A 17,263-nucleotide genomic window follows, 5' to 3' on the forward strand; every position below is an offset into this window, starting at 1 on the left:
ACTACCGGATGTGCCCACCTGGGGGAGACATAGGACTTGTTGAGTTCAAAAACACAAATTCCCAAAATAAACACAGAATTCTTATTTGTATTATTTGATTCGGGTTATTTCCTTTTATTTCATACCTGTTTGGATTTCGACTTTGACCCTGAAGAACAACTCGTACCTGTTGCAGTCTGTCTCCTGGAGGACGGGACACATTTTACTGTGCAGCTTCGCTCCTATTACGCTTCCCTTGCAGGATAACAGCAGCTTGGTGATGCAACTGAGAACTTGTCCAGAGAAAGGTCTTTCTGAAGGAACGGTTCCACGTTATTGTTGATCTGATCACCTAGAGATGAGCTTGGTCAACAAAGCTGCAGCAGAACCGGTGCTTTTATGAAGCTCCTCAGAGTATTTGAGTGCTCCTCTGACTCACTCCAGTGGCCTGTTTGCAAAGCGCAGGAGGTTCGAGGAGGTTCACCAGCGTGACGTCAGGCGGCTTCTTCCTGACCCAGCAGGACCTTCAGATGTGGTGGCTCCCACTCTGAAGCCCGGGCCAGCTTCTATTCTGATGATGGATGACATTAGCTTTAAAACGAACCGCGTTTGATTCCTCCTGTAGGAGACGGAGGATAAAATCACTTGTTTCATCACCATCTGCTCCTCGGCTGCTGCCGCTGCTTCTTTTTTTTTTCAGACGGGATGAAAGAAGGCTGGTTCTGTTCGCACGCCTGTCACTGCTGCTGGTGTTCTGAGCCCAGGGCCCGAGGAGCACGCCCCCTCCCCACCCTGTCCCGCTCAACGTCTTGGTTGGTTAAATCCACGAGTGCTGGTGGGCGTGAGCATGTGTGGTGGGGCTCCGAGGGCGCATGCGAACTGAGGCCCAAAGGGAAAAGCCGTCCCCACAGATCGGATCCAGCTGCCGTGCCTTACAGAGTTCACTGCACGAGGGGTGGAAGAAGAGGGGGACCCGCCTGCAGCCCCCCCACAACCACCAGTTGAAGAGAATAACAACTCGAACCGGGCAGTTCGACTCGCTTCTAGAGGAGATTTTCAGGCCACGGGACTGGGAGGGCTTTTGTTGCCCAGAGGGAGAGGGAAGTGGAAGGAAAGTGACCTCTGAGGTTAAGTAGTATCAGTGAGGAGTCCGGTGGAGGAGGGGAGGAGGTAAACAGTCAGTGGGAGGTGGGAGGCCTCACTGGGGGCTCCCGCTCTGCTCCACACAAGAGGCATTCGCCGACAAGCAGGGGAAAGAGGAGGAGGAGATGGCCACGGGAGGGATCACAACACTTCCATCCACACCTGAAGACGGCGGCAGCGGCGGTTTTCCTCCCGGGAGCTTCAAGGATCCCAAAAGGCTGTACTGTAAAAACGGCGGCTTCTTCCTGAGGATCAGGTCCGACGGGGTCGTGGACGGAATCCGGGAGAAGACTGACCCCCACAGTAAGCGTTCCCAGTCCCCTCCTCGCCTTCAATGCTCCTTTATGCTCCTTTCAGAAAGCAACAGGGAGGCAAAAAACATGGAGGAGCGATGAGACTTTTCCAGCTTGCTGTGTTTAATGTAGGCGTGCGTCGGGCTGCTGGCGGAAAGTTTAATGGCTGGTTGAGGAGAAACGCACCTCTGAGTTTCATAATCAATGGGAAATGTGATGAAATGCGCTTAACGTTTGAGTCGCAGCCATTCCGACTGGAAACGTTCCCGTTTTCCCAGATCTCCGGCCGCGTCGGTAACGTTTGCTCTTAAGAATCTCAGATATGATCTGTTCTCTCATCACTGACAGTGAGAGAACTACTGCTTTGATCAGGTAAAGGGAAACATTAGATGCTCTTTTCACTTTGATGGATTCTTTGATCTGCGTCATTGATGGTTCAGAGGATGTGACATCAGCCTGAACGTCTGTATCAGGCTCAGGTTTCCAGCAGGTACTCCAAAACAAACGTCTTCATACGGGAAAGCTATTTTTAGAATCATTAAATTACCTCCTCTTGTGGGATCTTGAATTCTTACATCACCAGATTAGCTTCAGATGCCAAACAGGCTAATGGTCCCTGCGATGACACCTTCTTGTTGCATGTTTCTCCGGAGGAAGCCTGGGTTTAATCATTCAACACGTTAGCGTAATGTTGCCTTTCTGCTAGCATGACCTCTGCCGAGCTGCCTCAATGCTTCTTTTGTTAAGCGTCCACAATCCTGCCAAGTTTTCTCCACGGTCACGTTTATCTGCCAGCGAGACCTTTTAAAATAAGTTACCCAACACTTCCGCGAGCTGCCATCTGGGATGTTTTTGTGCCCGCCCCTCAGGGACCATGAGGTTCTCTGGCAAATGTTTGCCACAGATATCACCCAGACAATCATTGCCAGGACTAGTTTAGAGGACTAGATGACAGGAAGAACACACACTCTTCACGTGCCAGTGACAGGAACCGTGTTGACGGTGGACAGATGAAAAACCTCCCTCTGGAATAATTATTGACAGAATCTCTAATTTAGCCTACTGGGGCTTTTCTTCCTTTGTGTCGGCATGTGATTCCACTCACACAGGCAGAAACGCGGTGTTTTCGCTGCGCCTTTAGCTGTCACGCACATCAATTTTCCATTACTTCTGAAAATCTGGATTCTAAAGAGGGTTCAGAAGGTAACGGCTGCGCGCGTTTCCCGCTCGCTAGCTTCATTGACGTCCTGATTAAATGTGAAAGTATGAGTGTTATTTCCTGTCATTTAACAATTACATTGGATTAAATTGCAGACGTTAGCATCGAGGCGTCTTCCTTTCTTGATGATCCTCTCGGGTACTGAAACACGGAACGCGCTCGCGTTGTGCAATGATTTTTGGACGCGATTCCTTCACTTTGATTAAATCGGTTCTTCTCTGTTTTCTTCAGTAAAGCTTCAGCTCCAGGCGACCTCTGTGGGGGAGGTGGTCATCAAGGGGGTTTGTGCAAATCGTTATCTGGCCATGAACAGAGATGGACGACTGTTTGGAACGGTGAGTTGACCGAAACAGCAATTTCTGGGCTTCATTGCTCCCAAATTAATGTTGAACATGTAACCCTGAAGATGTTCTCTTCAGCTAAAGTAAATAATGTTAACAGTTCTGCTCCGATCAGCAGCATTTAGCTTTTATTCGCTGGAAATGTTTACAGTCACATCATCAGCAAAGAGACGTAATCAGCTTTTTTTTTTGGTCACGTCAGCTCTGAATAAAGTGGTAACAACAACATTAAACAGGTCCAAGTGATTCTGTTGCGCCACAGAGGACAGATTTTCCAGGTTTTTTTGTTCTGAGCATTATTTAGACCCGATCACTTCGACCATTTGTCTTTCTTTCCGTCCTGACGCCGTCATCGTGTCCTCGGGCTTTGGCCAAAATTCTGTGGTCAGCGTTGGTAATAACATAATGTCTGGTTTTCAGGGTTAATATCACGTTGCGTAATTGGGATTTGGGTTTGCAGCCCCATCTGAGAATGGCATTAAAACAAACACTTAAGGTGCAACTTCATTTTATTATGAAAAAAGTTCACTTTTATACTGTCAGCAGCAGCTAGCTTCTGGCACAGCTAGCGGTCATGTGACACAGTTTATTCAAGTACGATCTGCCACAAATTGTCATAATCTGACATACTTTTAATGCATGTAGTAGTAAATGACCGAAAAAGTAAATGTTTGCAGGCTTTCGGTCCTTCTGATTTGTTGTGGGGTTCTTGTCTCCATAGAAACGAGCGACGGATGAATGCCACTTCTTAGAGCGGCTCGAGAGCAACAACTACAACACCTACCGCTCCAGGAAGTACCCCAACATGTTTGTGGGACTGACGCGAACTGGCCTCTACAAGTCTGGGACTAAAACTGGACCGGGCCAAAAGGCCATCCTCTTTCTTCCGATGTCGGCCAAATACTAAGCTGACATCAAGAGGGCAAAGCCGGACGGTTCCATCACCGACACTCCCGGGACGCGGAGGAGAAGGGATCGAAGAAAATTCTCTCAATCTACTGTAGTTTATATTTCAGTTTCCGACTTCCTGAGATTATCTTTATAAAAACATCACTTACGGTCGACACGGCTGCGCTGGATACGACCACAGTCCATGTCCAGTCTTCTTCGCTGCTTATCAATTACTCCAGAACAAGGTGTCGTACTTAAACTTGTCAAATTACACCCTTCTCTGCTACACTTCAAAGATAAACTTGATTACTCGCTCACTTTGTAGTACGTTTCCCTAAAAAAACGTCATGTATTCTACAGTCTTCTGCAGTCTCAGTAATCCGCTTCGTCTCCAGAAGTGGTGCATTGATGATTAAACTTTACAGTTTTATTTAGACTTCAACTCAACGGCATCAGACTGTGACATCTCTGAGAGTAACGTGGAAGTCTGTAACCTCGAGGCTCTTGTTGAGCCCAGACCCCCAGGTTAAAAGCGGCCCGAGGAGCTGCCGGCTCGTCGGTTCCTGATTGTGCGTGCGTTTACTCAGTCCGTTGTAGTTTGGGGGGCGGGGCTTGAACAGGAAACACATCTAAGTCTGTCAACTTAATAACATCAAAATTTAATCAAAACTTAATTTAATTAAGGCAGGACGCCGGACTCCCAGCTTGGCCGCCGGAAGCTGTGGGACCTCTGAAGTGACCCCCAAATATAGATACAGTCTACAAGTGTCACGCAGGTTGCAAGAGGTCACCGTTCCCACAATTCTGAAGTAATCACAGTCCTCATAAATTAAATTAATTAATTAATATGTGTAATACTGCTAACCGCGGTGCCGCGGTACCTCCGCTGGCATGCTAGGATTTGGTGATCTTTGGAAGTGGCCGGTGGTAGAGCTGGTAAAACATCCCAGAGTACACAGCAGGAATCTCCTCCATGCTGAGGTCGATGGCGTGGAAGCCGCGTTCCAGGCCGTGGAGCAGGAGCTTGGCCACCCGCGCGGTGATGGGCGTGGTGTCGGCCGTCTCGGCCAGCTCGGCCAGGTCCAGCCACTCACAGCGCAGACACTCCTGGACGCAGAAGTTGATGTCGTAGGTCAGGGGGCGGAGTCGGCAGATGATGTACATGTCCGACATGCCGAATGCGCCGGGGTGGTTGTGCTGCTGCCGGATGCTGAGCAGAGACCGGAACTCGGAGCGCACGCCGGTTTCCTCAAAGACCTCACGGACCGCAGTGACGCCTGAGGAAAGGCCACACGATCCGTCAGAGGCGCCGTAAAAAACACGTAAAGCTGCTTTTTAGGTTGAGTCGGGCTAAAAAAAAGCTGCTTAAAGGTGAATTTAAAGGGGAGGTTTTGCTGATATTGCTGATTTTCTCCAGTGCGAACGATTGTACGTGTTTCCTTCTTCGCTTGGCACTTGCGTAGATACCCAGATGTACTGTACGAGCTGTAGTCACTCACCGATGTTTTCTCCCAGATCAGACAAGCCTCCGGGGAACTTCCACGCGTTCTTTGTCTGAAATGAGGAGAGTTGAATTTGACGACGGCGCTGCTGTAAAAATCTTAGGCCTTGCACTCGCCGATGCTAATCATTTCCATTTTTCCCTAAACATTCTCATAATACACATTACAATGGATACGTAAAAGAGACACGCCTCCAGGTCGCCTGGTGGTCACGCCTGGTATTGCAGCTGATAAACATTTCTGGGCGTCTGTTCGGGATTAATGACGCTGTTGTTGTGATTCCCTGGTTTGCACATCCAAGAATCAAGTCCATGAGTTGGAAATCATAGCATAGGTTCACGGCTAGCTCTTTGCTCTGGAGACGCGTTTCACCACTTTGCCTTAATATTGAATGACAGTCTGCTGCTGGTTAAATTATAAACAGTCGTGTTTGTTGTCGTGTATGAGGACATATATCTATATTTTTGTAGCTACTGTTATGGAAGGTTTTTGTTTTCCTTGTTCTGCGGCACCACAGCCATTGTTTTTAACATTTGCTGTCAAATTGTTTTATTTTTTAAGGCGTTTTTAAGCCGTTCTGTTGACGTAATAAAGACCTTTTAAAGCGAATCCTTGCAGTCATCATTCTGTCTCCCCAGAATCACGATAAAGTCTTTGCGGCTTGTGCGGCGCCCCCAACTGTCCGCTGAAACAACACGATGACGGAGGGCTGCCAACGATTATTAAGTCCACTTCCAGTAAGGAGGAGGAGGAGGAAGAGATAAACACTCCGCTCACTTCCAGGCACCTCAGTCCGGTTCTGGACCGAAGCCATGTCGACATTATAGTCTCCATTCCTGCCGCGCTGAAGGGTTCCCAAAGACGGGAACGGGGATCAAAACTGCTTCTGTTTGGGAGGGGGGGGGGGTCCAAAAGCCTCGTTAGGCACCGCCTAATTACTGTTACCTCGGAACACGAGTAGTTTACAAATCTCAGCACTGTGACGCAATCGCCTGCAAATTATCTGAAATTAGTCCAATGAGACGATAAACATGTGGAAACATCTGAATGGGGCTGGTTGTGGGTGCAACAGCAGCGCTCTTTCACGGCTAACGGGCGGCTCGCGCTGTGACATCAGAGCCCCCAGCATGTGTAAACAGAGCCGGCCGGAGGTGACCCGGGGCTGGGGGTGAGGGGCTTCCAGTGAGGGGGGCCACCAGTAAACCCACAAACAGCATATTTGCTCTCATTTCTCAGTTGGAGGGAGGATGTTTACGTGATGAATTCCTTCATTTCCTGCTTTCACACATGCATCATAATAGTGATATTGGGATCTCATTCACAACAGCTGCGTGTGTAAATTGTTCTAATGTCGTACACTGTCTCCAGATCAGCCCCATGTGTGAATACTGCAGAAGGAACTTCAAGATTCAAGAAGAAAAAAGTGAGGACTTGACAACAACTGATCCTCCAAAAAGAGTGAGGAGAGCCGAGCTTCTGATGGCTTGGACTGACAGAAAACACCAGGGAGCGATGATGCATTCACACATGTGTGAGCGGTAGTCCGAAGATGGTTGGATTTCTCTACCTGTCAAACTTTCTGGTCTTAGAATACTACATCTATGAAATGTGGAGAAAAAAAACACACGATAAAATTCTAGAGATTCCCATTAGTGCCTGTGTGAAAGGATCTTTCCTTCATCCTCATCAGTGAACACACCTTAAGTTAATCACAATTCCTTATCAACATTGAAGGGTTGAGCTGAAACAATAAAGTGGAATTTTATACCTTATTTCTGTCTTGTACAACCAGAACTTTGCCACTGGATTCATCAACAACCGCGCCTGGACAAAACAGCAGAAAGGGTTCAGTTACTTCACACATGGCCCAAAGTCACCAGGAAGCCTGTGGGAAGGAAGCCATCTCCAGTAAAGAATAATTAAAGGGAGTTTAGGCTGTTAAATAAGGCATAAAATGGCAGCATGTGGAGGAAAACACCTGCGGCTCCTGTTTGGCTCCGCTCCGCTCACACATGACATGTGGGAACAGATTTTTTTTTATATTATTATTTGGGATGTCGTGACCAACGCGGCTCAGGAGGAAGAGGAAAACTCTCCGGCTGACCACGACAAGCACCATTAAATGAAAGTCACACATGTGTGAAGAGGGATGGGTTGTCTCCGAGGCCTGACTTGGACCTCGGCGTGGAAACTGATGTCAACTCCGGCCGTGGTGCCAGATGGCGTTTCGCGGGAGGAGGCCCAGCTGCTAAAAGAGGCTATCGTCGTGGTTAGGAAACAAAACGAGATGAAGAGATCGGAAAGGCTTTTCTGGAAAACTGGCGATCGCCGGGACGCTCCCGAGGGGTCCTGATCAGGATTCCACCCAAAAGGTCGCGGCTCCGAGCAATCGAGGTGAAACTTTGGAACGTCATAGGTCAGGAGAGGGAGATGTTTGTGTTCCACCGTCAGCAGCTGCAGTCCAGGCAAATAAACACAAACCGTCTAAACACTTTCAGATTCCTGACCTCCGTTTCATCAGTTGATGTTGCATCCGTTTGGGAATAAAGGGGGTTTCAGGACCACATTCCGTTGCTCAAGGATGCTCTGGACATGTTCTGACATGCACCCAGGATAAGAGGCGCAAACGGCACTCTGCCCTCTGCTGGCCAGAGCGACACCCTGCACTCACACTAATTTGAAACAGGTCCCTTTTTTTGGGGTTTTTTGGACAAGATTATTTTCCAGATAACTTGGTCACATCTGTGTTTTCTTATCCAAAATGTGGAATCTGGTCATGTGACTAAAAGGAAACCAGTAGGACCAGAGTTGCTCACGGTTTTGTCTGAATGCGGCGCTGATGTCATCGCAGGAAGTGGGAAACGGCACGTAACAGTACGAAACTGAAGAAACGGAGCCTGGCCGTTGCTCTGGACCTTCGTCCTCGAAAACTCTACCTGCGACTCCAACCTGGTGCGTGGCGAACGCTGGCAGCCTGCTTTCCCCTTCTCCCAGCCAGAGGGTCAGAACGGCGTGGTCGTCTTTGGCGTGATGGAAGGTGAACCCGTGAGCGGCGGCGGCGGAGGCGCATCGGCTCAGCGAGATGGGCACGTGGAGCCAGACCGCAGCTTTCCCTTCTGCTCTCCACTGGAGCAAAGAGCCTGCAGAGAGCAGTTAGAATGACCTGTTTCCATACCTGCTCGATGCCGCAACATGTGACATATGACACTCGTGGCTCTCGGGGGTCATTATTCACTCTATTTCTGTATGTGGAAGTTATATAGGCGGCCCCCATGACCTGCCCTTGGCCCTCAAATATCCTGAGTCAGCCACTGGTTAAAGACACGTTGCACGGCATGGCTTGTTTTGTTATTTATTTTAAATGTTTTTGTGTCGTTTAAATAGTCCCCTGTAGATACAGTGTTAGAACATATAGGTCATGTGTTTAGGTCCCAAACTCTGCGTTTAAATCTCATCGTTTCAGTAGAACTGGAGCAGCGACTCCTCTCCCACCTTGCAGCAGCCGGCTGAACGAGCTCTCGCTGATGTCGGTCGGCAGCCCGATCCGTCCCAAGTTCACCGTCACCCCGCCGAACCGGTCCACTTTCCCCGTCAGTGCAGCCGCTCCGTCCTCACGGTGCAGCTGAGAACGGGCGGCGACGCACGAAAACACCCGAAGAGCCGAAGCTCTGCTGCAGCTGACCCGTCTCCTCACAGACGGTAAAAGCCTGGTCGTGAAGGCACAAGCAGCCATGTTTTATTCATTAAAATAACGTTACTTATTGTTTTGGTTCCTACCGGCGTGTATACCGTAATACTGTACGCTGTTACGTAAACCACCCTCGAAAGTTGCATAAAAGCCGTAAAGAACCTGTTAAACAGGCCGAGAATCTCAGAGACATGATGGACAGCATGTACAGTGCTGAATATTTAGCTTTTATATATATAATATTTAGCTTTAACAGTGATTTATTAATGCGGTCTCTAGTTTTAAAGAGCATGAGTTAAATGCTGCTGCTCAAACAGATTTATTTCTTACTAATTTCAAGACATAATCTATTCAAATGTGTTTTCAAAGGACACAACAATAGGTGCACCATTAAGTGTTGGAACTGCTAAAAAACGGAACCACTAAAAAATAAATATTTGTAATAAAGTTTGTGGTTTCTGCTGGACGAAAGAAAATATAATTCGTTCATTAATTTTTGAAGTTTTTCATTACACTTTCTCAGGCTTCAATAAAATCATTCAAAAAAGATATTTTTTTCTTCGCAAATCAGTTTAAACATACTCCATAAATTCTGGATAAAACAGGGAAAACGAACATAACTTCCGCCTGCCATAAAACACTGAGGATTACGGTAAAAAGGGGGCGGGGCTAAACTTTCACCAGGAAGTGAATGGTGCCGCTCTCTGTTTACACGTTTTAATTTTTCACGTGGGCCGTTTTTTACAGTAAAAATGTCCTCAAAGAAAAACAAAAGTAAATCAAAACGGAGCAGTGAAGGAGACGGTTCCGTCCTATCGAAGGAGGACTCCAGTCTACACACATCCGGCCACGAAGGAGGAGGCTGCAAAAGTTTGAACAGCAACTCGTTTACTGTCATCGATTTTATTGATAAAGGTGCGATGTTACTGAAGGAACCTGGCAGTTCTTTAGTCATTTGGACCCCGTCTAAATCAGGAACCATTCACGGAAGGATCCATGGTTCTGCTCGCACCGCTTCTGAGCTTTTCCCATCTCGAAATCAGTCGTTATTGACAATCTCTTTCCGAAGCACAAGGTTCAATGAAACTGTAATTATAACGGATGTATTTAATTATAAACGTATTTTTAAATGTTCAGTGTGTATATGTTTCAATAATGTACATGTTCTGATGTGGTCATCCCATGCCCATCACTGTTATCCATCACTTAAAGTGTTTCAAAGGTTCAGTTCTTGTAATCCGTTAATTCTCTCACAGTTATGATCATTTGATTTCTATTCTTCCCCCTCAGCTGACGACAAAACCCCTAAAAGTTGCAGATCATCCTTAGTCCAGCTGAGCCTCAATTCAATGAAGGCGGCCGGCGTCTGCATCGGGAGACCGGTCCTGCTGACCAGCACTGTGGGACATCAGGAGGTCCCTTCTGTCTTTATCACGTGTTCTCTTGGTGTTACTTCAACTAAAGGGCGACCTTTAACCCCTATTTGTAACCTGTCACTGCGCTGCAGGTGTGTTTAGGGTGGCCTGTTGCTACCTTTCCTGGAGGGAAAGTTGGTCTGCAGAAATGTGTCCAGAGTGTCTTGAAAGTGAAGACAGGGGACAGGGTGACGGTGCAGCCGCTGACGGGTGCCATGTTGAGGGCTGAGGAGGTGCTTCTGCAAAACAGGTAACCTTCATCTGGCCACAGTACAAGTATATACAAAATAAACTACTGGTAAATAGTTCTATACATTTTAATTTGTGCAATGATTTTCGCAGTATTTTGGGGCTTTTCTGCGGTCAACAATCTCAAAGCTAAAAACAATTCAAAAACAATATTGTTTGGCCTCCGAATAAAATACATTTGTGGAAGGTTTTTGATTAAAATCTTGAGTTTATGGGGAGTGAGCAGTCCTGATGTTGCCTCACTGTGGATCTTTGGTAAATGCTGCCACCTGCTGGTCAACGTAAGCAAGTGCAAAGAGTTGTCCGCAGTCAGGGTTAGTCTTTAAAACACGTTGATATATGTGAAAGAATGGGTTTTACTCCTTGCATTGTTTATAACTGTGATTATTTTTTATACATATATTTTCCTGAATTGAAGTATTCTGTTTTTATTCTTCAGGACAAACGATGACACAATTGAGACCGATGAGTTCAGGAACTTCTTCCTCAGGTCCCTCGGTCAGTCACTTTACATCATTCGGTTTTCTTAGGTTTGTCTTCACTGATAGATACATTGATGCTCTCTTTTCTTTCCCCCCTTTGCCAGCTGGGAAGATCATCTTACCAGGGAACATCATCTCTTTGACGTACTTTGGTCGGTCATGTGGTCTCATGGTCGAGACGATAAAAGGGGAGGACGGTACGACCCTCCAAAGAGCGCCTCCTCCCCTGTTACCTGACACAGAGGAGTCCTCTATGCTTGAGTCCACGTCAGGTGACCTCTCCCTGCAGTTCGGTTCACTTACCATTGACAACGACGACACCGACGGTGCCCCCAGCACGCCTGGGGGTCCGGATCCTGCAGCCAGCACCCCACACAGACCAGCTGCACTCCCACGTCTCTTCTCACCCCCATCCTCCTGCAGCTCCCCGAACCCTGCTGCAGACTCAGCAGAGGAGGCCGTCAGTCCAGGGGTCTCCACCAGCTCAGAGCCTGCAGAAAAAGCTGCCACAGCTCCCTCTGGTGGAAGACAGTGTTGCGACACCTTCTACAGTCTCTGCTCCAACACTAAAGTCACTTTTAAAGACAAAAGAGCAGCAGGGGGATCGGCCAAATCTAAAAGGTCAAAGGTGACTTACAGTATGATAGGCGGCCTCAGCAGCCAGTTGGATGTGATCAGAGAGACGATTGAACTTCCCCTGAAACACCCCGAGTTGTTCTCCAACTACGGTAGGTCACATGGCACAGCTCCGCCGTGATGCATTCAGGATCACTAACCTGTCACTCCCCGCAGGGATCCCACCACCCAGAGGGGTCCTTCTCTATGGACCTCCCGGGACGGGCAAGACCATGATCGGACGGGCCATAGCCAATGAGGTGGGAGCTCACATGACGGTGATCAACGGCCCAGAGATCATGAGCAAGTAGGGTCGTTTCTATGTAATCATTAATAATCCAAAAGAGAAGATGTGGAAGAGATGTGATGATCTTGTAGATTCTACGGTGAAACTGAAGCCAGACTCAGGCAGATCTTCGCTGAAGCGTCTCAGAGGTAAATCTGTCAAAGAAAACACTAAAACTACAACAGTCCAGTGTTTGCTAGCTGGAACCTTCTTTATTCATATTTTCCCGAGTTCATGGATTTGCTTTCTGATGTTTTTTCTCTCAATTGTCAGACAACCTGCGATCGTCTTCATCGATGAGCTGGACGCTCTGTGTCCGAAGCGCGAGGGCGCTCAGAACGAGGTGGAGAAACGTGTCGTGGCTTCTCTCCTGACTCTCATGGACGGGATCGGCTCGGTGGGTTTCCTGTCGCAGCAACCTGAGCCGCGGTTGCCCGCGGTTACTGTTGCCATAAACCATCGTCGGCACTTGAACGCGAGTCGGCTTAAACCGGCCTGACATCTGCTGACTCGGCATCGGGAACGTCGGGAAATGCAGAAAGCAGGCCGGCGTGCTGGAGGGCCTTCACACGCCATCGGCCGCATCTCGAGGGCGCCGTCTGTCCTCTGAGCGCTCCTGCTGATGCCTGATGAGAAAACCGCCGTTTCCGCCTGCACGCGCGCCTCGTCGGGGCCTGGCGAACGCATCGCCAGAGCTGGTCGGGGATCTGACATTGATTTTATTTTATTTTTTTGCATTACAATGAAAACGTGGAGAAGAGAGACGGTCACGCCGCCCCCGAACCAGCCGAAAATCCCATCCGAAGCACGTTTAGCATCAGGCTAAACATCCTGGGAGCTTCCTGCTCATAAAAACAGATGGACCGAGTTGCGAGTGCCTGGTCTTTGACTTAAATCCAGAGCAGCTCCAGCGGAGTCCACGTAAATCTGCCCAGGCCAGAAAATGTACACGTCGCTGCGGCAAATTTGGTTGTTAGCTTAAAATATTCACCCGAGCCTGTTCGAGAACAGATGTTCACGAGGCTAAACCGGCTCTCCTGTTCCTGTCCTTCCAGGAGGGTCACTCCGGTCAGGTCCTGGTACTTGGGGCCACGAACCGGCCCCACGCTCTGGACCCTGCCCTGCGTCGACCGGGACGCTTTGACAAGGAGCTGGAGGTTTGTAGCGAAGCGACAGAGCCGATAGCAAAGGTCACATGGCTGGAAGTAGCTATGCAACATTACATGAATCTGTTTGTGGTTTGAGGTTCCTCAAGGTTCAGTGTACGGCTCATTTACCTTTTCATTTCAGCGAGTGTTTCTGAGGTACTGATTATTTCCCGATGGCAGGTCGGGGTTCCCAGCGCGGCTGAGCGTGCGGACATTTTGCAGAAGCAGCTCAGGTCGGTGCCGTGCGGCGCCACCAGGGAGGAGCTCACGCAGCTGGCCGACGCCGCCCACGGATACGTGGGAGCTGACCTCGCCGCCGTTTGCAAGGAAGCAGGTAAAGTCAAGCAAGACGCCGCGTCCTGGTTTTCATGAAACAAATAGGCAGATTGAGCATTGTGGTGCGTTCAGGGCCCCTCAGACGCTGCAGCACCCACTACACAACCGCAACACACACATCAAAACGACTTTTGTGCCTTTCATCAGCGGATCTCTTTGTACTTCTCGGGCATCATTTAGGAAATCAAACTGCAGTCACACAGGGAAGCGGGCACCCGGGCCGGGCCGCCCGGTGGCTCCGGCAGCTTTTATGCAAACAAAAGCTTGTTGTTGTGTTTTCCTGGACCTTTGAGGCCGACTCGGGTTTTTCCTGTTTCATCGGCGTCTGTCTGACGACTTTCCTTTGATTCTTCCCAAAGAGGAAGTTGGACGATCGTGTGGTGTCCCTGTCACCGTGAGCGAAACCACTGAATCCGCCACATGTTAGGAACCCCCCCCCCCCCCCCCCCCACACACACACACACACCCCTCCCCTCCCCTGATGCCACAAAGCCACCTCACATCCTGAAGACTGTCCATCTGAGCCTGCGGGTGTGAGTGTAGCGGTGCCTGAGCGACGCCGCCTTCTCTCTGGGTGGTCCTGACCCCCGGGGGGGGGGGGGGGGGGCGTATTGCATTTCCATCTGAGGGGGCTGCGGCTGTGGTGGGGATGATTCCCTGTCTGTACTGTCAGCGGCGGCCGACGGACTCGACGCAGCTTCTCCGGTGGAGTCTGATTCGGATTGTGTTGGAGTCTAACCCTAACCCTATCCCATAATAATGGATGGTTGGAGGTCGCCCAGAAGGTCGCCGTGACGGCGGTCGTCAGTCGTGCGTGTGTGGTGGCAACATTTAGCCTGACTGTCTCATCTGATACAAAATGGTCGGAAATCAGTGAAACAGGAAGCAAACAAACTGTCACCGAAGCAGGACAGTAAACTGGGGGGCCACGAACGCATCGCCCCCTCCCCCCGCTCAGGTAACAATGAGCTGCCCGTTAACGTTGGCTTTGATGCGCTGCAGCCTAAAACGAGACGTGCAAACACGTGCACTCACGGTGGATGTCCCGTCTTTATGGCAAGAGCGACATGCTAACAGATGAGTGAAGGAGGGGGCGGACGATGCCGGGGGTCTGTTTCTCTCTGAGCAGGTTGGTGTGTTTAAGAGGGGATGGAAACGTTGAAGTCATAGGGGAAGTGTTTGTTTGTCCAGTCGGGCCTCAGAAACAACTTCTTGATGGCAGATGTGTTGCGCAATCAGCGCTTAATTACAGCTGGTCACGGCTCAGCCGCGTTCTAATGTAACGTAATGCAGGAACAGCATGTTTCTTCCAGGATGCCCCAAATCCTCCCAAAGCCTCTGATGAGAATGCCTATTACCAAAATCTGTGCTTTGCTTCACGTGCGTTGGGCCTGCGGATGCTGGTTGTATGAGGTAATCCCTTAATAAAAGGTATAATTTAGAATATAAACAACGTGCTCTTAAGGAATGCTGCCGCAGCCGGAATGACTTTTGTTCATTCCCTCCTGCTTTTTGAGGAGATATCAAAACAAAGCGTGAGTAAATCAATCAGCCACTTCTGTTGTGTGTGCAGGCGCATATTAGTGAGTGCACGATGAAAATAAATGTAGTTTTTAACTCTTAAACGCACCATCAGCGGCGCAGTAAAGCTTTACCGCGTTAATCCCTCGACAGTGACCTCTGGTGGCCAAATGTTATATTGCAACAGAGACGTAAACGCCCCTCTCAATGAACACCTGTGTGTGTGTGTGTGTGTGCGTGTGTGTGTGTCTTTGTCTTTCATCGGGCCTGCTCACTGGCTGATATATTTATGGATGCATTAAGAATGTGCACAGGAACGTACACACAAATCCACCAACTCTAACCTCAACTTCGCGGTATCTCCCCGTCACGTCATCGTGCGTCCCGGGAGGTGCACGTCAGGACGCACGGCGCTGCCGGATGGACTGAGCCCTTAAAGGAGTGCTCCGCGTCTGATCCTCACAGGTGCAGTTCAGATGGTTAAAGGTGGCAAAAATGCTTCCTGTCTGCTAAAATACAAAACAACGCAATCTTGGTGTGTCACGTGACCTTCGTCGTGCTTCGGAAACACTTCCCAGTGTGTCGGACGGCGTTTTCGTCCTCCGGTTGTCTCACGCTGTCCTCTCGCCCTGCTGCCGCTCAGCTGATCCTGGCGCTGGCACATGACTCCTCTCCACAGTCTAAACAGCACAAATTGTGCGTACGTGTGTGTGGGTTTGTTTTCGAGTGTGTATGCGGGCGCGTGCCTGTTTGGCTCGTGCCACATCCTCTGTTCACAAGCGTCTCCAAACGGGGGGGAAACCCAGAAAAGCCTCTTTTTCTGCAGCAGCTCTCTGATTAGCCTCTGTCCGCGTTTAGCGTCCACAATCCGAAACGATGGCGTGAAGGGGAATGAGCGTGCACGTTTGGCTGTGCGTGGAGGCAGAGGGGAGGAAACGGCGTCAAAAATGAGCTGAATTTTGTGTGTTTGACATCAGTGTTGGAGTTGAAGAGCCAATGGGCCAAACACTGGGGAATGCTCAGCCGTGTTTACAGCAGCCTTTGCCTTATAAAGAGATATTCCCGACGCTTCTGTCCTTTTAAAGACACTTTGGGAATTTCAGGACACTTCGCGTAAATATCAGTCAGATCAGCACGTCAAGTTTATTTGAGGCCCGTGTTTATAAAATTTCCGGAAATGTGCTGCTTGTACCGCTTAACCCCAGCATATTTCTGCCCGGCGTGCGCGTGTGTGTGCGGCTGCAGGCTCGACATGTTTAGAGTGTGTGAGTGTGTGTATTTGTCTTTGTCGTGTGTGTGTGTGTGTGTGTGAGAGTAGTTTAAGAGGACATATTATTGCAGTGTTTCGGCTCCAGGAACAGATGTTCGGTATTGTAAATACAGGTGCAAAAGTCTGTTCCGGAAGCCCCGGAGAGTAATGAAAACGTTCCTGTGGTTTTGTGATTGCGTAATGCCCAAAGTATTTCCCAATTCATGCGAGGACAGCGGCGGCAGCAGCGGCAGTTCCGGGACATTTGAAGCGCGTCCTGATTCTCCCCCTGCTGAAATGTGGAATGCGGCGCGGACGTGCCGATGGACTCCTGACAGACCGACGGACGGACGGACCGAACGGCTCCCCGCCTGACAGAACCACCGGTTCTGTCGGGGGTGAGCTGAGGTTAGGTTGCTTCGGACGCCAACGTCCTGATGGTGGTTTGAACAGGGAATCTCCTCCATCCTCATCCGTTCCAGTGCGGTATGTGTGGAACATCAGCATCCCGGACTGGACCCTTCTCAGAAGGACTCCGAGCTAATGGAGCTTAGCCGCGGCTGTAGCCCGGCGGGGCCCGCGCCGTTCTCCGGCCCAGACTCCACTGGGTGCGTCAGCTCCGCTCCAGCTCGAGTCTGGATCCTGTAAACGAGTCCGATTTTGACAACTCACACTTCATTACGTCTCCGAACGTGACGCCCACTTGGAATGCGATGGACATGTCGGCTTTGAATATCTGCTTTCAATCAGAACGACCCAACTTGGACCCATCGACCGCCGTACCACCTGAGCTGGGGGCCCCCGGGGGGCCGACTGTTCTTGCATTAGGCTCAGCTCGGCCAACGTGGGGGCCGCGGGCCTGCTGGGTCGTGTTGCAGGGTTCTTGTGTTGGACATAGGTCCAGAT

General features: G+C 49.6%; 3 protein-coding genes across 5 annotated transcripts in view; 2 read left to right on the forward strand and 1 right to left on the reverse strand.

Annotated features, from left to right (window-relative positions):
* The first annotated feature begins 170 nt into the window (after positions 1-170).
* fgf2 (fibroblast growth factor 2) lies at positions 171-5,977 on the forward strand. Its single transcript, XM_057042423.1, has 3 exons — positions 171-1,425; positions 2,866-2,969; positions 3,697-5,977. Exons 1-3 carry the CDS (start codon positions 1,248-1,250, stop codon positions 3,880-3,882), a joined length of 468 nt encoding a protein of 155 aa, XP_056898403.1. The 5' UTR covers positions 171-1,247; the 3' UTR covers positions 3,883-5,977.
* nudt6 (nudix (nucleoside diphosphate linked moiety X)-type motif 6) lies at positions 3,082-9,178 on the reverse strand. The gene is made up of 5 exons (XM_057042421.1): positions 8,861-9,178; positions 8,305-8,508; positions 7,137-7,192; positions 5,366-5,420; positions 3,082-5,143 (listed from the first exon to the last, which is right to left on the reverse strand). Exons 1-5 carry the CDS (start codon positions 9,099-9,101, stop codon positions 4,761-4,763), a joined length of 939 nt encoding a protein of 312 aa, XP_056898401.1. The 5' UTR covers positions 9,102-9,178; the 3' UTR covers positions 3,082-4,760.
* A 549-nt stretch (positions 9,179-9,727) lies between these two features.
* Positions 9,728-17,263, forward strand: part of afg2a (AFG2 AAA ATPase homolog A) — a 59,069-nt gene continuing 51,533 nt past the window's right edge. Inside the window, exons 1-10 of one of the 3 annotated variants that reach the window (XM_057042418.1) lie at positions 9,728-9,971; positions 10,347-10,471; positions 10,564-10,721; positions 11,160-11,218; positions 11,307-11,930; positions 11,995-12,124; positions 12,196-12,252; positions 12,377-12,500; positions 13,159-13,260; positions 13,432-13,585. In XM_057042418.1, the coding sequence (XP_056898398.1) occupies positions 9,809-9,971; positions 10,347-10,471; positions 10,564-10,721; positions 11,160-11,218; positions 11,307-11,930; positions 11,995-12,124; positions 12,196-12,252; positions 12,377-12,500; positions 13,159-13,260; positions 13,432-13,585 (1,696 nt within the window). In that variant the 5' untranslated portion in view covers positions 9,728-9,808. The remainder of the gene's footprint in view (positions 9,972-10,346; positions 10,472-10,563; positions 10,722-11,159; positions 11,219-11,306; positions 11,931-11,994; positions 12,125-12,195; positions 12,253-12,376; positions 12,501-13,158; positions 13,261-13,431; positions 13,586-17,263) is intronic. The other 2 variants (XM_057042417.1, XM_057042416.1) reach the window with 2 other exon arrangements.

The sequence above is a fragment of the Takifugu flavidus genome, chromosome 9, assembly GCF_003711565.1.
Source record: "Takifugu flavidus isolate HTHZ2018 chromosome 9, ASM371156v2, whole genome shotgun sequence".
Classification (NCBI taxonomy): domain Eukaryota; kingdom Metazoa; phylum Chordata; class Actinopteri; order Tetraodontiformes; family Tetraodontidae; genus Takifugu; species Takifugu flavidus.